This window comes from Stenella coeruleoalba, assembly GCF_951394435.1.
Source record: "Stenella coeruleoalba genome assembly, chromosome: 9".
Taxonomy (NCBI): Eukaryota; Metazoa; Chordata; class Mammalia; order Artiodactyla; family Delphinidae; genus Stenella; species Stenella coeruleoalba.
In genome coordinates, this window is record NC_137155.1 from 78,413,045 (window position 1) to 78,434,791 (window position 21,747).

The 21,747-nt window shown below is 37.9% G+C and overlaps 1 protein-coding gene across 1 annotated transcript; it reads left to right on the forward strand.

Annotated features, from left to right (window-relative positions):
* Positions 1-14,158: 14,158 nt before the first annotated feature.
* On the forward strand, positions 14,159-20,945 carry SPAM1 (sperm adhesion molecule 1; the record flags this gene model as incomplete). Its single annotated transcript, XM_079931974.1, has 3 exons — positions 14,159-15,115; positions 15,813-15,902; positions 20,328-20,945. 3 exons carry the CDS (start codon positions 14,159-14,161, stop codon positions 20,943-20,945), a joined length of 1,665 nt encoding a protein of 554 aa, XP_079788100.1.
* Between the last annotated feature and the right edge of the window lie 802 nt (positions 20,946-21,747).

Genomic DNA, 21,747 nt, shown 5'->3' on the forward strand with positions numbered 1-21,747 from the left:
TATGTAGGTTAACTTTTTAAATTTTTTCATTATTTTATTTTTATATCAAAGATGATATAAATACACTATAGAAAATTTGTAAATAGAAAAAAATAATGGAAATCACCAATAATCTCTATAATATATACTGGTAACTCTTGGTGTATTTCTTTCTGGCCTTTCTTCTAAAGACTTTTTAAAAACATGGTTGTAAATAATAATATACACATATTTTTGCATCTTGTGTTTTTCACTTAACCATACATCATAGTTTTCATGTTATTTCATAGTCTTCATAAATATAATTTAAATAATTTTAATACCACATAATAGTCTATCAACTGGATGTAGCAAAACTTAATTAGCAATTTTCCTTAAGTTTTGATTTTTGAGTATCCAGCTTCTACTATTTAGTCACCTCATCAGAGAAGACTTTCTGTATCATCTTCCTAATTCATTCATTCACCTATTAATCAATTTGTACATTAATCAATTTAAGCATTACTTCTTATCAGGCACTAAATATATCCTAGAACAAAACGAAGAGCCTTACCTTCTTAGAACTCATATTCTTGCTGGGGGAGACAGACATTCAACATACAAATAAACAATTTATATCAGATGTTAGATGTATACGAAAAAATTAAGAGAGCAGAGTGGGGGAGGGTGGGATTTTCCATGTGTTGGGTCACTTTGAGAAGATGCTGTTTGAATGATAGAGAGTTAGCTATGGGGATATTTGGGGGAAGGGTATTTCAGGCAAATGACTCAGCAAGTGCACATTTGGTAGTGGGCCTGTTGTATTCAAGGAAGAGCATAGAGGGCACAAGGGCTGGACACGTCCCTTCACCATCAACTTCCTTGTTTATTCTCCGGTCTGTAGCATTTATCACCAACTGACATAGTATAGGTTAAATATTTGCTTATTTTCTGTCTTCTCTTACTAGAATGTAAACTAGGAAAATGAGAACTTCATTTTGTTCACTGCCAGAACACTACTTGGTACAGTGCCTGGCACATAGTAGGTGCCCAACAAATATTTTGAATGAATGAATGAGTGATTCAGAAACCTGAATCAATAGAAGCTATAAGTTTGTTACAGGTTTTTTTTTTTTTTAACTTTGCACATTAATGAGAGAGTGATTGCAAAGTCATTGGCCAGTGTTATTGTTTTATTCTTATCCTAGTTCATTAGCCTCTGAAATCACATAGTTTAACTCCTCTGTGAAGAGCTGAGGCCTGAGGAGAATAAATCACTTGGCAAAGTCAAAGAGCCAGTTTGTAAAAGACGCCAGTCTGGAATCTGAGTTGCCGAGTTTTCTCTTCACATAACTCTTGTCGCAATAGAATCCAAATATATTCATTCAGCTTTTGACCATGAATTTAATGCATTTTTTATTAATTTGGGCTATGACTACTGATTACGTTCAACCAGTCCCCAGATCTTCCAGATACAGATTCTCTGTTTCACTTGGCTCACTGCTCCAAGGTGGATGGGAAATTCACCTCTAAAGCTGCTTAATGACTGCAGCTTCTTGGGATTGTCCTAACTTCCCTTTATGGAAATAGCAGGGTATTCAGGGTCTCTAATCTTCTGTGTTCTCTTTTTCAAAAGGGAGATCCTAATGGTATCTTTTTTCCTTTTATACAGATTTAATCATACCAAGTCGATAAAATACTTAGCACAAAACCTGGCACATAAAAGTCCCCAACCAAATGTTAGCGATTATCATCAAGCACTTTCAATAGTACAATGGGATAGCATTCAGCTTAAAAAGGAATGAGGATGTTCTCTATATGCTGATGTCAAAAGAAGTTTAAAATACAAGTGTCTTGTTTAGGCTTTATTTTTTTTTTTATTTTTATTTTTTTTAGGCTTTATTTTGACTTCTCTCTAATCATATTGAGGGAGACTCATAATCTTATACATTAGAAATGTATTTCCAGTTACATTTTAGAAAGACTTCCTGGAGATAGCTAAACTAATCTAAAATTTATTAAGCATCTACTGGTATGGAACTCTAAAGTATACAAATGTAAAAGCCATATGTGACTAGCCAGCTAAGTTCAAGGAAATGATAATCTCATCAAAGAAAGGGAACCTGAAGAAACCATTACTAAGCCATGTACATCAAGTATAAAGTGATATATAGTGCTATCAAATTTTAAGTTATTTGCTTATTCTAAACCTTGAGCAGCAGCTCTGTTATAATTTAAAATTATAGAATAAAATTTAATAATGGAAAAATATTGTGTCAAAGTGAATGTTAGTATTATGATTTTTGTTTCTATCAAAGGACTAAATATATAAACTTACTGTTTCCTTTGTCTTTATTACTAATCTTAAGAACTTGGAAAATGTTTAATGTTACTGAACGTTCATTTATGAGCTCGACATTTTGTTCCTCTCTGCAAGCCCAGGAACCATCAATTTTTCACTTCAAGTACCGCTTTTATTGTGCAAACTTAGAACAGGGTACTCTATTCTCTGTGTCTGGAAAGTAGAAGTCTTAGGTCATTATTTAGGCCACTTACTGCATTTTGTTCTATTCAGTTACTGAAAGAAATAATTTTCTGCAATCAAATTTATTGCTACCCCCAAATTACTTACAATTCTTTTGTCAAGGCAAAATATATAGTAAATGTTGTACTTCTAATCTACTAAAGATTGTACTGTGTTGGTAAACCTAAATGTAATAAGGTGCTACAGTTTTCCACCTAGGAGCATTTACTGATTTTAATTTGTGTGTATTCTAGCAATCCATATTTCCCTCTGGATTTAAGAAATCTGCCCTTATTCTCTTTTTTAAAAATATTAGTTTATTTTTCCCTCTGAAGGCAGATAGTTCAAGACTCTGCTCTACAGAAAGACAGGGGAAAGAATTGTCAGACCCACTACTTGATCGTCTCAAGATGGTGAATGACTTCGTAGCTATCACATCTAAATTCCACGCAGTAAAATGGAGAATAGTACAAAGAGGAAATAAAACAAATGAATAAATTAAATCTCTTTTTAGAAAATTTCCCAGAATCTATCACATGATGCATCAGCTTACATCTTTTGGCAGAATTTGGTCACGTGACCCAGCTGGCTGCAAGCAGGATGGTAAATGTGTTCTTTTTCTGGCAGCCATTTGGCTAGATTAAAATCTGTTACTACTAAAAAAGGGAACAGGAGAGTGGGGAATAATGAGCAGTCTCTGCCATTACTATGTCCTGCACAATGGACACTTTTTTCATTTCATTTTTCTCCCTCTACTCACTACTCACTACAACTTCCTAAACAGTAGGGACTATCTTGTTCCCCATTGTATTCCTAGGTCAAGCTCAGACCAGGCACACAGGAGGCACTTGAAAAATGTTTCTTAAACAAAGAATAGTTAAAACAAAGAACAGTAATTCAGTTATTCCTAGCCAGAGATGCATATTAAAATCATTTGGGGAGCCATCCCCAAACAAATACCACCTACCACCTACTGTGGAGTTAGAAGTCTTAACTAACTTGTATATTTTGAAAAAGCTCCCTAATCAACTATGATAGGTATTCCTAGTGAAAAAAGTTAAAATATATATATAACAAGAAAAGAAAAATTTATGTGATCTTTTAAAGAACAATAATTGGAGTTTTCTGCTTCATATCCTAAGCAGGAGCAACAGAAACAACTAGATTGTTCTTAGGAGTTGTGAGAACCATAACATGGGGATGGTTGTCTCTCCTTCCTTCCTCCCTCCATCCTTCTCCCTTCAAAATAGGTTTCCCTTGGGAGTCCCCTGGCAGTCCAGTGGTTAGGACTCAGCGCTTTCACTGCCATGGGCCCAGGTCCAATTCCCAGTTGGCGAACTTACATCCTGCAAGCTGTGCAGCATGGCCAAAAAAAAGTTTCCCTTAGTGAAAGTCTGCTGGGGGACAACTCTCTATTTTTTAGTCTGATAATGTCTTAATTTTACTCAATATAAAAAGTTTTGATGGTTATAAAAGTTGACAGTTATTTTTCCTTAGCATTTTGTAGATCCTTTTTCATAGTTTTATGTTATTTTTTGTGATAATACTACTTTTTATCTGAGTGCCTTTCTTTGTAAGTAAACTGTCTTTTCTCTCTGGGCCCACTTTATGTTTTGGGTTTTTGTTTGTTTGTTTTTTGCGGTACGCGGGCCTCTCACTGCTGTGGCCTCTCCCCTTGCGGAGCACAGGCTCCGGACGCGCAGGCTCAGCGGCCATGGCTCACGGGCCCAGCCGCTCCGCGGCATGTGGGATCTTCCCGGACTGAGCCACGAACCCGTGTCCCCTGCATTGGCAGGCGAACTCTCAACCACTGTGCCACCAGGGAAGCCCTCTGGGCCCACTTTAAAATGTTAGACCTGGTTTTGAAGTTCTATATTTTTGGTCTAGTGTCTAAACAGGCAATTTTTTCTGCTTATCCTGCTTATCATATAAGAGTCTTTTGCTAAATCATTATTATGATTTCATCTTTTAAAATTTTAAGATTTATACAGAGATATTTATTATTTTCTATTTGATATTTATAATTACTTAAACATTAGGAGATCCTATACCTGTTTTCCTGTTGTTTTGGGCTTTTTTTTATTCTTGCTGACCTCAGTCATGGTAGTTTATTTGTGTGTTTGGCAACCTTTGATTATGTGTGTATTTTGTTGATCTTAGTCTGTGGGAATTCTAAGTGTCAAAATTTGAGTTGCTTTCCTCCAGAAAGAATTTTTAAAATTATAACATCTTAATGGAGATATAATTAACATATTATATAATTTATCAATTTAAAGTCTACAATTTAATGGTTTTTAGTACATTCACAGAGTTATGCATCCATCACCCCATCACATTTTAGAACATTTTCATCACCCCGTCAAAAAACTCCTAATCCATTAGCAGTCACTATCTATTTTTCCCCAATCCCCAGCCTCCCTAGGGAACCACGAATCTACATAACACACAGGGGCATACCTGGGAGTGATATTTGGGAGAGGACAGCCCTAAATTGGGTAATGCTTTGTGCTATACAATTGTTTGTCATTAAAAGAGTTGTAAGTCGTTCAAATGCTCTCTACTTAATACCTACCTTACAAGATCAAATTTTTCTCCACTAGAGGATTAAGACATTTCCTTAGTGGAGCCTGCATGTCCTCCAAAAAGAAAATAATTTGTGATATTAATGAAAGTCAATATCAGGGGCTATTTTCAAGTTACTCCAGAAATATAGCAAGGACATCCTTTATGAGTAATGGTGCAAGACTAAATTCTGTGCTCCTTAACCAAGACCAAGCATCCCCTTTTCAGTTCATTACCTCTTTTCATAAACTCCCAAGATCTACATCTAAAGTTACCTACTTTGCCTTCAGCTTAATGAAAAGTTCCTTTCCCAACATCTTTGGCACCATCAGGCCTGACTGTGGAAATCCGGGAAGAGGTGAAGGAGAGGAGACTAAACTGTCCTGACTGGGTGGATTCCTTCTGTTACCTCATTTAATAATTAATCACAAGGAAATAATAAGAAATTTCCACATTGAAATCAAATGCTGGGCTTGAACTTCTCTAATTCTTTCCTTTCATTGACTCTTGCCCCACACAATGTTAACAGACACTGACAGCGTCCATACAGATCCCCCAAGGTCCCTTTTATTGTCTGTTGTGTATCCCCTCCCCGAGATTCAGTGGCTTCCCCTCCTCCCTCCCTCCCATTCAGTGTGGTTTTGCCTCCTGCAGCACTTAATTGGATCCTTTGTGTGATCAGGCTAATGCTGCCTTCCACAGGACTTTACTTGAAACTGCACCCTTTCTTGGCTTCATCCCCTTTTTTTCTTCTGCTGCTTTCATCCTCTAAGAATTTTTTCCAGAAAAAACTTCCTTAATAAATCACTTGCACATTAAACCTCATCTTAGAGTCTGCTAGTGGGGAACTCAAACTAAGTCTCATTTATTCTCCAAATATTTAGAAACAAACATGAAAAAAGGAGCTTGCTTTTGCATGGAAACCATACCATGGGCAAGTCAAAACACAAACTGGAAAAACACATTTGGGACACATGACAAGACACTAATTCCCCTGATATATAAAGAGCTCTTAACCAAACCAATTCAAAACCACCCAAACCTAACATGGGAGAAGGACATGGACCAAGAATTACAGCAAAGAAAAGATGCATGGCCTAACTTCTCAAAATAAAACAAATTATTATTAAAATGGCAATGAGATATCATATTTATATTACTCAGATTGGCAAAGGCTCTACAAAGTATAATAATATAATGTGAGTTTGGGTATGGGGAAATAAGCACTAATTTTTGGAGGACGTGTTAACTGATACAATCTCTTTAGGAGTCAGCATTATATATTATATCTTTAAAATAGACAAGAATTGCCTTTTCAACTCTGACTGCTCTTTCCCATTCTTCTCTTTAAATTCTGTAATAGCATTTGCTGAAGTCTGAATGTCTGTGCCCCTCAAAATTTATATGTTGAAATCTTAATGCCTGTTGTGATGATATTAGGATGTGGAGCCTCTGGGAGGTGTTTAGATCATGAGGGATTGGTGCTTTTATAAAATAGGCCTGGAGAGCTTGCAAGCCCCCTTCCACCATGTGAAGACACAGTGAGAAGTCTGCGACCTGGAAAAGGGCCCTCACCGGACCATGCTGGCAACTTGATCTTAGGCTTCCCAGCCTGCAGAACTGTGAGAAATAAATTTCTGTTGTATATAAGCTACCCAGCCTGTGGTATTCTGTTAGCAACCTAAATGTACTAAGTCAGCATTTATCAATTGGAAGTTACTTGTTCGTTGATTTTCTTATTGTCTGTTTTCTCCTACTAGAATACAGTCTCCATAAGAACACAGCCTGGTGCATGTAGTATCCTCCATACCTGCGCTTGGCATGTAATAAATGCTACATATAGTTGAATCAATAAATCAAGTAGTCGGTACTTACGGTGTGGTTTGAGGTACCCCAGTGACTCCAGAACATCTCCTTGATAGCCCTCTGCAATGTCTGAAATTCTTACTTAGGCAATCAGTGAAGACCGTGAGGGAGCCTATGAAACTATTATTTCATGATAATCAAAATAGAAGGAAATTAGCTAAGGAACCAGAGCAAGAAAGAAGTAAATTTTCACTGAGGTTGTGGACCAGGTAAGATCAGAATCATGAAGTAGATTTTAATTAATTGCAAACAAGTAGGTGACAGACTTTGCAGGTAGTGTGGGGAGCCTCACTTGGGATGTAGAGATTATCCAACCCAAGTAAGACAAGAGACGTCTTAAGATAGTACAGAGGAGAAACCAGAATCCAAACCAAAGCAGGCAGAGTACTACGGTGTCCGTCACAAAGTTCCAAGTGGGGAAGTGAAAGCAAGGGCACAGAGGAAAACTGAAAGCATCAGAACAGTTCAAGCAGCGAGAAACAGTGGGTCATAGCAAGAGTCTAGAGAGACCAGCAAGCCCTAGAGTAGAATCCACAGCATTATTTCCGGATGTAAAGGGAGGCATTTGAGGTGCCAGTGAGTTTAGGCTGAAATATGACAAAAATGGAGACTCCTCAATTTTTCCACTTGTAGGAATATGGAAGGGGCCGGGTTGAGGTGTGGAGTAGTCTCTGGCCCTTCTTGTAGGACCCTGTGTCATGGTCCAGCTGCTGCCAGGGCTACACTTGACTGCAGATACCCCCGCTACAGGAGACAGAGGGCTCCCAGACACAGTCTAGTTTCATCCAAACCTTCGATTTGGGACTTTGGTTCCAGCCACACCTCTTTGGACTGGAGACAACTTTCTAGAGTTGTTTTCCTTAGATTTAAACATTTTATTCTAGGGGAGTTCCCTGGTGGTCTAGTGGTTAGGATTCACTGCTTTCACTGCCATGGCCCGGGTTCAGTCCCTGGTCAGGGAACTGAGGTCCTGCAAGCCGTGTGGTGCTGCCAAAAATAAAATAATAATAATTTTATTCTACGTCTTTGAAGATAGCCAGAAACATCTCAGACTTCGCCCAAGCCAGTCTTCTGATGAAACGGATCTCTTGAGCTGAAGTACTCAACAGGTCTCAGTGCAACTGGTTTATTTTCTTCTTCTGACCTGCTGCACTAAGGCACTCCAGGATTTGCCAATGGACTAGAAATGGTTCTGAAATCTGAATCCAAGGGATTCAACTGAAATTTGCTTGGCCTGAGCTAAAAAGAAGTTGAGTGATATCTGTAAAATAGGGACACTACTTGTACCAACTTCATAGGGTTGTTATTAGTATTAAATGTGTTAATATGTGTAGAGTGTCTGAGAGAGAAGGAAGGAAGGGAAAGGGAGGGAAGAAAAAGAAGAAAAATGAAAATATTAGTGACTATTCAACTTGTCTCAGATTTGGGGCTGAGGCTAGACTCAAGCTAGTGCCCTTTGTCCTGTTTCTTCATTGTGCTTTATACCACAAAGATGTGTAGGCTCAGTACTGATGAGTACTGATGATAAGGGCTTTAATTAATCACTGTTGGCCAAGTTACAAGGTCACAAACATTAACCAGGAGATGAGACCTCCACAAATTATTCAAATATAACTCTAGGTTAAGTGTTAGTCTCTTAGTTTAAAGGACTTCTCATTCCAACTTCTTCGGTGCCACGATGTGGAAAGTTAGTAAATTTGAATACAGCATTTCCATTTTCCTGATCAAAACTGAGTAAACTAAGTTAAAACATAAGGCATAACTGCCACGCTAACACCTCTAATCATTTGGAGTAAATGCACGCACACACAAATACTTGAGTGAAAAAAATTAATAGAAGAAGTAACCATTCTGTAAAAGTTATCTAAACCCAAACAGGCAGATGGTTTAGGGGCAAGAGAACTGCATTGAGGTCTAACTAAATGCATACTTTTGAAAATATTTAGACTGAGTTTTAGTTCCTTTCTTTCAAGTGAGGTTGACTCTAATAGGCAAGTAGGATGGTTAATTATAGAAGCAGAAAGATGTCCATCATCTACATACTGTACTAGATAATTAAAATATTCAGGCTCCCTCTCAAGAAAATGTCCTGTGTTTGTTTCATCTCTATGATAGTGACTTTTCCAAAGAGGGCATTGGGCAGAGCTAGAGCATCTGAATTAGCTAGAACTGAGTTTTCCAGTTTGGGGATGGTGGGCAGGTCATTTAATTTTTTTCTAATGCTTATTTCTTCATTTGGAAAATGAGGATAATTCTTACCCCAGGGTATTACTGAAACATTTAAATACCAAAATTAATTGTTTACTGAAAGTCCTTAGATGATTTCATAATCAGTTGTTGATTGCCTGATTTTAGAGATTTGGTTGAAATTGCTTTCCTGTAAACACTGTCTCTTAATGACATTTTAATGCAACTCTTGCTGTACTCATGTTAACATTTGAAATATAATAAATACTGAACATTTGGTTAAGGCAGTTTAGGCCATCCATAAATATGACTTATACCTTGGAATTTTTTAACTATAGCTATTACATGTTAAGCATTAAAAGCAAATAAGCCATACGCAATTGAATAAAAACAATATTCTTTGTCCAAACTATGAACATTCATTAAGTAGCTAAAGTACTAATTAGATGCAACACTGCTTTATAATTTTGTTGACAAGGGAACGTGTGCCTTTGAAATTTCTTTTTAACTCTTTGAAGTTATCATGTTATCTGTCTGTTCTGGCTTTTTTGGCTTTTATTTATTTATTGTAGCAAAAAAAGTAGGGCTTATAAAGATCTTGTCCCTATCCCTCAAACTCATCCTTGGTCCATCCCCTAAGCTCATACTAGGTTCAAACTCTTCAAAAATTCTGAAGCGGAACAGCCTACAATCTTAGTGAATATTCCTGGATATTTCCATAGCTGATTTCCCCATCCTCTCAGAGTTCCTTCTTTCCTGTGCCTTCTCCCAGTTGGTGAATCTCAAGGACACTCACATCCCTGTCACAAACTGGCCAGATTCTTAGTCGCCTGTCACAATAGCTCAGCATTCCTAATTCTCTGGTTTTAGGTGAGAATCCTAGGGCACTCCTGTTCACCTCTGTTCTTGGTGAGGAGACAGACACAACTGCCTGCTCTGCTCATCCACAAGGGTAAATGTGCTCAGGTTTTTTTTGTTTGTTTTTTTTTTTGCGGTACGCGGGCCTCTCACTGTTGTGGCCTCTCCCGTTGCGGAGCACAGGCTCCGGACGCGCAGGCTCAGCGGCCATGGCTCACGGGCCCAGCCGCTCCGCGGCCTGTGGGATCCTCCCGGACAGGGGCACAAACCCGCGTGCCCTGCATCGGCAGGTGGACCCTCAACCACTGCGCCACCAGGGAAGCCCTATAGTATTCTTATGTTAATTTACCATCCTTGCTAACCCTTTCTGTTAGTAGGCACTTGAATTTGCTGGGATTCAAACACAGATATTCAAACACACACACACACATACACACACACACACGCATGCACACACACACACACACACACACACACACAAAACCCTTTTCCCCCATCACACAATAATATCTCAAAAGATTAAGTCTTTAATTGACCGGGCAAAGAGCTGCCTTTTCTCACCCAACAGGTTAAATATTGAAGAGCTGGACCAGTTTCTGAACTACAGACTTCTTAGAGGAAAACTTCTAAATGTGCTTCAAAAGTAACTTGTCTTTTAAATTTTGTACTGCATAACCTGATAGGAAAAATGAGATATGGCTTTCGGTGAAAAAAATTAGAAGTTCTGTAATGTGCCATGTTTTTAAGGCCAACACTTTGGCTTTGGGAGATTGTTTAGCATTTATTTGTGCTTGGTAAGGGATACACAGGTTAAGAATTAGCAATTTCTTTAGCCTTGAGGGTCTCCAGCCTGTGCAAAATTTATCGGGGGAAGATACAAAGGTGAGACAAAGTAGGAGAAGGAAACAATAATAAGGAATACTAATGATAATGATAATAATAATAAAGGGAAAGGGGAAGGAAGAAGAGTTCATGGAATACCACCAAAAATGCTATTAACTTAAAATTTTAAAAATTAGTTACTCATAAAATATCATAGCTTATTCTTATTAATAAGAATTGCTCAGGACAATTAAGATCACAGCCAGTCCAAATATGCTCTTTGCTACTCACAACGCGCTGGGCTTATACTAGTTCCTCTAACTGGGTCTCAGAAGTGAATGTTGAGGACTCCTAAGTGTCTGCTGTCTAAATAGAATTCATTTAATTTTTTGACTATAGTCAGAAACCTCTGATCTGTGATTTCTGGATCTTGCCTTTGTACTTTAGACCTAAAAATGTTTCTTTCTGCCTCCTTTCTTTTCTCTCACTTATATATTAACACATCAGTCTCTCAACTGTCTGTCTACTTGCCTGTAGAAATTAAATTCCTCTAGAGCTCTTACCACTGGGACTCAGACCTGCGATCAATTTCAAGTTCAAGTGAGCCTTCCTGGCCTCCTGTGCTTTTGACTCTGTTCATTGTCTTGGCTCACACAGATAGCAACTGTCTTGCTTTGTATGAAACAGTGATATTTGAGGAGATTATGTTGATAAGCATCAGGTGGCCCAAAGGCTGTAAGAGTTTTTCTTTTCTCCTTAAACTCCGAAGACTTCAAGAAGGTTTTATTCCACAGAATGAGTCTGAAAGACGCAGGTTCTGGCTCTGTCTGTGTCACTGGTTTGTTGTTTTTACGTCAGTTTGGGTGAAAGAGTTACATTATGATACATATAAATATACCGATCTTTCTCTTAAAGATGAAACTGGTTTGAGAAAAGAAAAGAGACCTGTAGAAACTACAATCCTTTTTTTTACCTTTGGTGATGACCACAAGTTTCCTAGGGCTGCTGTAAAAACTTGCCATTAACTTGGTGGCTTAAAACAACAGAAACGTATTATCTCACAGTTCTGAAGCCTAGAAGTTCTAAATCAAGGTGTCAGCAGGGCCGTGTTCCCTCTCGAGACTCTAGAAAAGTACCTTTCCTTGTCTTTTCCTAGCTTCTGTTGGCTCCTGGCAATCCTTGACATTCCTTGGCCTGTAGCTGCATTATTTCAGTTTCTGTCTCCATAGTCACAAGGACTTCTTCACTGTATCTCCGTGTCCTCTCCTCTTCTTATTTGGGTACCAGTCACTGGAGTTAGGACCCAAGCTAAACCCAAGATGATATCATCTTAATATCTTTAACTATTTATATCTTCAAAGACTCTGTTTCCAAATAAGGTCATATTCTGAGGTTTGGGGTAGAAGTGCACTTGGAGGGGGGACACTGAAACCCATTAGAGTACCTATCCTCCTTTAAATGTCATCAGCTTTATTACTTTTTAAATTTTAAATGCACAATTTTCAAGGATAGAAGTGTCCATTCTGTTTTGAAGGTTTCTGTGGGTAGAGATCTTCCCAATAGGCTCATTCTGCCCTGAGGTTTCCTCATATAAAATGATCATGTGGATATCAGGTTTGAATGTTAATTATTTCAATAAGCTTAACCTACTCCTTCCTTGAGATATGGGGACATCTAATCATTTCTTTATTCCATGTACTTGTCCCACTCCCTGCCGTGCAGGCATTTGTGCTGTTAGTTGGTGGTTGAAAGGAATTAGTTTTTCCTCCCGTGTTACTTTAGGTGAAGATTTTCTAGGTCCTAAGTAAGGAAGTTTATAAGGGCTTAAACTGTGAAAATTTTTAGCTCCTTTACATGTTCTAAACATTAGGGGGAAAAAATCCATTGTCTTCAAAGCATGAGACTGTAATGGTTCTTAAGATTTTATTTTATTCTGTCTATGGTGTTCTCTTTAGAGTAATTGCTCTTTCAGCAATGGGAATAAATGGATAATTTGCTACAGTAAGGCCACATGTTCATGGGAAAAGTGGTACAATTCTCATTGTACCCTCATATAGCAGTATGCTACTAATCTAATTAAAATAAATGTTCTAGTTTCCTCCTAGAATCACAGAACATTTAAATATGTTTTCTTGTAGGTAATTTTTGCAACTACCAAATGTTAAATAATACATAGCTTGGGACCTCCCTGGCAATCCAGTGGTTAAGACTTTGCCTTCCACTGCAGGGGGTGTGGGTTCGATCCCTGGTTAGGGAGCTAGGATCCCACATGCCTCCTGGCCAGAAAACCAAAACAGAAAACAGAAGCATTATTGTAACGAATTCAATAAAGATCTTAAAAATGGTCCACATCAAAAAAAAATACGTAGCTTAATTTCTTATCCTTGCCTCAGACTATTTTTATTGTACCACAAAATGCACCATAACGCTTCACATTGTGACCATCAGAATGACAATACAATCTCAATGATCAAAGATTATAAAAGAATAAAGTGCATCTATTGCTTTTATCAAGCTAGGCCAGAACCAATGCTTTTAGTGAAAGATATAAAGTCATAAAATATTTTATTAACTTTAAACATGAGTGTACATTCCCTTGAGATATCATGGAGCACTGTTATAAATAGCACTTCAGCTTACCCCTCAATAGGAGATTTTGTTTGATTCAATAGTTTCAAGCAAACTTTTGACTTATTACCTCTGGCAGAAGTGACTTTTGCTTCCTCCTGTACATGCCTCCCTTAAAAAAGAAAAAAAAGTTGAAACGTCACAGTTCTATGAGAGGTGTTTTCACTTTTTGGCAGACCACTAAAAAGTGGTCTTTCATGAAATAACGAACTTGAGAGGTTCAAGTTGGAATTTATTTTTATTTACCAGTCTTTGGCTAAGGCATTGCTTGGTACGGCACTCTGCACAAGTAGAAAGGCACAAGGAAAACTAGCTGCATTCATTTCTCTGCAGGTTCAATAGTGATTTGGAGAGACGAGACAAAGGCCACCTATTATAGGATTTGTATCATACATAAGAGAAAATAATTTGATTGATTCAAGCACTGGAGTCCTCCATCTTCAAACACTGAATAAGACTCCCTGCACTTAAAGTTGAGAACTTGGTAAAGCTTATAATCTCTGTTACAGAAACGTAGTGTAACAATATATTCTACATTTCTTTTTTTTTTCCCAGTTATAGATGAAGCAACTTGCAAAACGTTCCTAAAACATGAAGAAGAATATTTAAATGTAAATCATCATTATACCTCTTTAGCCATCAAAGTGGCTTCATTCCACTCTCTCTCTTCTGTGTTTATGTCTTGCATCAAATATTAGATAAAGCAAAGTGTGTAGAAGAAATAAGTGCTTTTCATAGTCATTCCTCTTTGTGATGGGAGTACTAAGGCTTCAACATACCTCCTTTGGGAGCTTTGTTGTGTCCAATGGAGTACCCCAGGCAGTGTTCACCTTCCTTCTGGCTCCATGTTGTTTGACTATGGACTTCACAGCATCTCCTCTTATTGCAAATATGTCTTTCCTTTGGGCCTGGAATGCCCCAACTGACAGTTGTGCTAGAAGATTTGACACGTCTCCAGATCTGAGCTTCTTCCCTTTAGTAGGATACCCCCAAAAAGGTGCGACAGGAAATTTTATTACATTATTTTATGCTGATAGACTTGGCTACTATCCTCACATAGATGAAAGAACAGGCAGAAGTGTGCATGGAGGAATCCCCCAGATGGGATCCTTAAAAGAGCATTTGGACAAAGCTAAAAAAGACATTTCCTATTACATGCCAATCGACAACGTGGGCTTGGCTGTCATTGACTGGGAAGAATGGAGGCCTACCTGGGCTAGAAACTGGAAACCTAAAGACATTTACAGGGATCAGTCTATCGAGTTGGTTCTGCAACAAAATGTACAACTTACTTTCCCAGAGGCTGCCAAGATAGCGAAAGTGGAATTTGAAAAGGCAGCAAAGAGTTTCATGCAGGAGACTTTAAAATTGGGAAAATTACTTCGGCCAAATCACTTATGGGGTTATTATCTTTTTCCTGACTGTTACAATCATAATTATAACCAACCTAGTTACAATGGAAGTTGCTGGGATTTAGAGAAAAGAAGAAACGATGCACTCGACTGGTTGTGGAAGGAAAGCACTGCTCTTTTCCCATCCATTTATTTGAATAGCAGGCTAAAATCTTCTCCACAAGCTGCCCTCTTTGTTCGTAATCGTGTCCAGGAAGCCATCCGGATGTCTAAAGTGGCCAGTGCTAAAAGCCCGCTTCCAGTTTTTGTGTATGCCCGTCCAGTTTTTACTGATGTGACTTTGCAATTCCTTTCTCAGGTAAGAAAATCAAGGTAAGAAGGCTATGGAATATTGTTCATAAATGGTGTTTAGTGGGACTGAACATAATTTTTGAAGGGAGTGAAATTTAACTTTTAATAACCTTTAGGAATATGCACCCAGGTAGTTCTCCATTATTATATGAATGTAAAATAAGAACATGTTTCTTTTTTTCTTTTTTTTTTTTTTTTGGCAGTACGTGGGCCTCTCACTCTTGTGGCCAGAGCACAGGCTCCGGACGCGCAGGCTCAGCTGCCATGGCTCACGGGCCCAGCCGCTCCGCAGCATGTGGGATCTTCCCGGACCGGGGCACGAACCTGTGTCCCCTGAATCAACAGGCAGACTCTCAACCACTGCGCCACCAGGGAAGCCCCAAACATGTTTCATTTTTAACGTAATCATATAATATCTTAGCAGTCATGGAGAACTGGGTAGTATAGACAATGTATTATCTCAGTTCCTTTCATTTTTTCTTTTATGGGCCCAGTCTCTTGTCAATAGAAGTAATTAAAATAATAGCAGAAAATTTGTGTTTTTCTTATAGTAGGGCAGTGGTGACATAAAAGATAGAAATAAATAGTGGTGAAATATTTAAATAATTATTGTTGGGTCAGCATTCTTGGCTTTGGTGTTATTGTCCTATGTATAACACTTTCATTTTATTCCTCCCTGTTAACTCTTTCTACACATTTACCAGGGTGACCTTGTGAATACAATTGGTGAGAGCGTTGCTCTAGGTGCCTCTGGAATTATAATGTGGGGAAGTCTCAATTTAAGTCTAACTAGGGTAAGTTGAATTGATAGGAAATAGATGAAATAATTTCTACTTTTAATGTTTTTGAGGATTGTTGTGGGATTGAATAATAAAATAAGCACTATGTTGGGCACAAAGTAGTAGGGGCTCAATTGATAGTGCCTAAGTCAAACTATCTTTCATTCGTGTGGTTGTGTGGTAAGGCTGTTTTCTAGTGAGGAAACAGAAATTTGGTGAGATTAATTGAAATTCCCTAGGCTGCGTGGCTAAGAAGTAGCAAAAACAGGACTACAACCTTGGTTTCCTTATGTGGTGTTTGGTGTTTTTTTCTACTATACCGTGCTGTGTCACTTCTCAAAAGAGCTCAACTAGTCAATACGTATTCACTCATTCTTCCATTCACCCAATTACTGTTTATTAAGCACTTTTATTTAGTTAGTCATTTAATGACAGTTTACCATGGAGGCCAACAACTGGGGGCAGGGTGTGGGCAGTTGGGATTTAGTTACTTTTTGAAAATATTACTAAATTGTTCAAAGTTTCTTTAAGGGAGAGGAAAAGGAATCCTTCTTTATTTTCCACAGGTTATATTTAACAGTGTCTATTTTAAGTAAAATTTTAAGTAAAACTTGTTTTGTTAGGAAAAATGTTGGTTTTGTTCTGTATTCACTTTCTGCTAATGCATTTTCTTCAGTTCAAAAAGCCTTTAACTATCATGACCTAAACCTTTTCTCTCTTCCTTTATTTTCATCCTTTTTTAATTCTCCATATGAGGTCTTTATCCTTCACCTCTTCAATCTTCTTGACTCAAAGCATAAGTAAAACTGTCACATGGACACTGCTGAGTTGGAGCTGAACTTTTCCTTCTCTGATGGATGTGGAAATATTAGTGACATAGGTGCCATGGAGAATGTCTAATGAAGCTCTTAGCCCAGATGTCTTATCCTAGGACCTACAGAGAACTTTATACTCTAAGACTTTATACTAGACTTTATACTCTAAGAACAGATCTTTTGACATCTTGTCCTTCAGATAGACTAGCCATATTTTTCCTTCATTTATAAAGGTACTTAACTTTGTGAAATTCTTTTAAGGTAATCTGGGCCCTCCTACCTATTTGGTAGACTCTGTTGTATCTGGTTTGATCAACAGTAAAGAGAACTAATAAAACATATAAGTTCAGGGAAAGGTATATGTCCCTTTTGCAAAATCTTCTATACGGCAGAAAGTTATTTAAGAATTATAATTCTTAAATATAAGAGTATTCCTAGTTTTTATTAGTTGTTTTCTCAAACCTACAAACTCCTTTCTCAAGGATCCTGTTAATTCTACGATAGAACAATTTATAAATTCCCCATACTATTTCCTTTTTTTAAAATTTTCAGAATTGAGAACTCTACCCTTACTCTGATGAGGAATGAATCAGGCATTCTCCAATTAGTAGGATGGCATGGCATACTACTTGTCACATTTTTTTTAATTGCACTTTAATCTTAGATTCATGTACTTCTACCATGACTCTCAAATCACTTTCAGTATTATTCATACAGGGACAGTCCTTCAACTTTAATGTGATGATTTTCTACTTAATGACACTGCCTTGAAATTGTTCCCTGTGGACTCTGTTCTATATATTTCTGCTACCTTTCCCAATTTATGATGATTTTGAATGTTAATTCTGTCATTACTTCCCCTTTTTTCTATGTCATTTGAAATCAATAGAATCATGGATTACTTGTGTTTCCTGATTCACTGACAACTAGAGACAATGGTAATTGCAGTTTACTTGCGATGACTGAATTGATTTAAAACAATTGTTATCAAATGTAGGCAAAACATTTCCTTCCTTCCATCTTATTAGATCAAATGGCGTGACAGAGCCAGTTTCCACTGGTCCCAGCTCATGAGACCTGATTGTTAAATATTCAGAAATTTTGTGAACTGTTGAACACAGCCATTATTAAAAATTAAATTATAAAACTCAGAATAAAATTAAGTATGGTAAAAACAGAAAGTATTGATAACAAATACTTAAAATGTATCAATTATTTACTTTATTTTACTATTATCCATACTTTTGAGGTTATTTACACCTACTGTATCTGTCTAAGTGGAAATGGTATTGTGTAATGGTGTGCTACTTCACACCATACTACCATAATGGTGGGGTAATTGGTCTCCAATTCTGCACTCAGGGATGCCAGGTTGGTAGCTTAAAATTGGCCATGGTAGGAGTATTTACACCATGGGTATTGACAAATGCTATAAACTAGGCTTTATCTCTTAGAGAAACAGTTTTAGATCCTTCCAAATATTGCATCTTGTATAGGCTCATGATGGTCAAAACATTCTCATTCCTTTACTCCTCTTCCTGTCTAGTTCTTGTCTCTGTAGACAATTCCAATGTCATCTGATCTTGGTATAAATTCTCATATATCCCTGGCACTGGTGTTAAAGTTGGAGGGATAGAAACAATATAAAACAATAAAAATGTTCGATGTGATAAATTCTATGCAGAAAATTAAAATAGAGAGCTGTAAGAAAGTAGACTGGAAAGGTGTCTGAGAAGGCTAATTAAAGCTGTGATCTGAATAACAACATGGAGTCAACCACGTTAAAAATGAGAGGAAAGAACATTCTGGGCAGAGGGAACAGTAAGTGCAATTTGAAATGAACCTGCCACCCCTGTGAAACAATTAGTATATCTAAGGTCGAGTGGGTAAGGGAGAGTTGTACAAGAGCAAGGAGAGGTTACATTCCATCAGGCTGTATACAAGTTGAGAGAAGTTGAATTGTATAATAAACACCATGTAAAGCTATTGGAGGGTTAAGAAGAGGTTTTCTATTGGTACCATAAAAATTACAACAAACAGTGGTTTAAACAGCAGAAAATTATTATCTTACAGTTCGGTAGTTCAGAAGTCCCATATGGATCTTAATGCTGTAAAATCAAGATGTCGGCAGGGTTGCATTCCTTTCTACTGAAAGACCCTCATTTGCTCATTTGGGTTGTTGGCAGAATTCATTTCCTTGTGTTTATAGCATCAAGATCTCTATTTTCTGACTGGCTGTGGCTAAGGTGATTTCCAGCTTCAGGAGGTCACCGCATTCTTTCCCTTTTGGCCTTCTCCTCTATCTTCAAAGCCAGCAATGCCGGGTTGAGTCTCCCTTAGCTTTGAATTTGTCTTCCTTCTTCCAGCTCATTTTAAAAATCCAAGCTACATTTTTAAGGACTTGTGATTGAGCCCATCCAGATAATTCAGGATAACCTCCCCGTCTCAAGATCCATACCCTTAATCATATCTGGAAAGTCCCTTTTGCCATGTAAAGTAACACAGTCACAGGTTCCGTGGGACTGAGGTAGGGACATCCTTGGAAGGCCCTTGTTCTGCCTACCACCGATGACACCACCTCAAGGAAGGCAACAGGAAGTAGATCCAAGTGGAAGCTGTGAGGTTCCTCAACTTGCCTGCCCACCCACCCACCACTTCCTTTGATCTTTTACTGAAGGACTAGCACGGCCAACTCACTCCATGGGACTGCTGATCATGAAAGCAAGCAACTACCTTCTACGTTCTGAAAAGGACGGAGTCCCAGTTTTAGAAAGTATCAGTTTCAAGATGAATCATTTTAGTTACTCATCACTCATACTCTGCCAAATAAGTATATCTGTAAAAGAGCTGTCATAATTCGCCCATACTTGAATTATACATTAACATTTAATATATACTCGGTTGACCCCGTTTAGTTGTTTTGAGCTAGCAATTTAGAAACCACTCTTTCCAGTGCCTAAACTTGTCTGACAAATGTGATACTTATTACATTTATTTGTACTTTATATAATTTATACATTGAGGGCTAACCAATGATATGGGGCCCTGTGTTAGCCCTTTTATGTACTTTCTATCTTGTCATCTTCACAACAACCCTATGAAGTAGGTGCTATAATTACCCTTATTGTATGATGATGAAGCTGAAACACTGCCAGATGAATTAACTTGTCCAAGGTCTCCCAGATAGGAAACTAAGACTTAGAACGCTTAAGAGATTCCCAAGCTCACACAGCTAGCCATTAATGGAACTGTGACTCCAATCCGGACAGATGGACTCCAGAGCCCATGCTCTAATTCCTCCACCCGTACTGTACCATTCTGCCCCTTCCACCCCCATTAGTTTATGAATTATTGAGGAAGACCGAGGCTAGAGTATACTAAACCTCAACTGGTCAATTATTTAGTGACATGAAATGGCATGTGAAACTTACAAATGTTACAAAAAACTGTTGGAATAGTCTTGCTTGTTCAAGTAAAAAAAGATAAAACATTTCCTGCTCTTACTGGTTCTCGGTTTTGTGTGTGTGTGTGTGTGTGCTTCCTTAGAAATTGCTTAATGTAGTGAATTAATTCACATATGAACCAACTTGGATGTTAATAATCTGATCTTCATATAATTTTACAGGAATCTTGCATGAACCTAGACAATTACATGAAGACTATACTGAATCCTTACGTAATCAATGTCACCTTAGCAGCCAAAATGTGTAGCCAAGCACTTTGCCAAGAGCAAGGAGTGTGTACAAGGAAATACTGGAATTCAAGCAACTATCTTCACCTGAACCCACAGAATTTTGCTATTCAAACTGGGAAAGGTGGAAAATACACAGTGCATGGGAAACCCACACTCAAAGACCTGCAACAATTTTCCAAAAAATTTTACTGCAGTTGTTATGCCAACATCCACTGTAAGAAGAGAGTTGATATAAGAAACATTCATACTATTAATGTATGTATTGCTGAAGATGTTTGCATAGATGGCTTTCTAAACTTTGAACCCAGGAATCATTCTTCTCGCTGGAAAGAGATATCTTCTACCACTCTCAGCAATATCTCATTCTCTACACCAACGGTCACAGTATCTCCATGTGTTCCTGGGAAAGATCTCCGTGGGTGCCTCAAAGTCACCTGTTCAGTGGAAGCCCTCTTCAACAACACCCAAGGGGGCTGTCATAGTGTTAACTGGAAAAACACTTCCAGTCAGTTACATATTCAAAACAAGAAAAATGAAACAACCTATTAAAGTACAAATTCAGTGCTTATTAAGCTTCCTGTCTACATTCTTTGTGTTTTTATATTTTTTACATTTTATTTTTAAATTAATTAATTATTTTTTGGCTGTGTTGGGTCTTCGTTGCTGCGCACGGGCTTTCTCTAGTTGCGGCGAGTGGGGGCTACCCTTCGTTGAGGTGCGCAGGCTTCTTATTGCGGTGGCTTCCCTTGTTGCAGAGCATGGGCTCTAGGCGCACGGGCTTCAGTAGTTGTGGCACGTGGGCTCAGTAGTTGTGGCGCACAGGCCCAGTTGCTTTGCGCCACGTGGGATCTTCCTGGACCAGGGCTTGAACCCGTGTTCCGTAAATTGGCAGGCAGACTCCCAACCCCTGCACCACCAGGGAAGTCCCTTACATTTTTATATTTAATAGTTTCACTAGCTTATTTTTTTAGGCAAGTGATGATACCTATATATTTAAAGTTTTATATTTGAAATGTGAATCAAAACTCATGGCCAAGATAGTATTTTAATTTTTTGAGCAAAGATTGCTCTTCCATGATCAAATTGAACTTGGAATTATTATTGACTGGTAAATAAGGAATTGTGACCAATGCCTTTAATTTTCAAAATCATAGTGAGGGCAGTGTTATTACTAAATCCATTGATACTATATTTCACTTTTGAAATTCAAAGTAAACTCTTGATAAATAAGATAGCATAGAATTTGTTTTGTAAGATGATATCCAATTTTGTATTTTCTAATTGCCATGTGTATAGCAGATATTTCACAAACTGTGGATGTGTATATACTAAGAGGTACCTATTATATTCT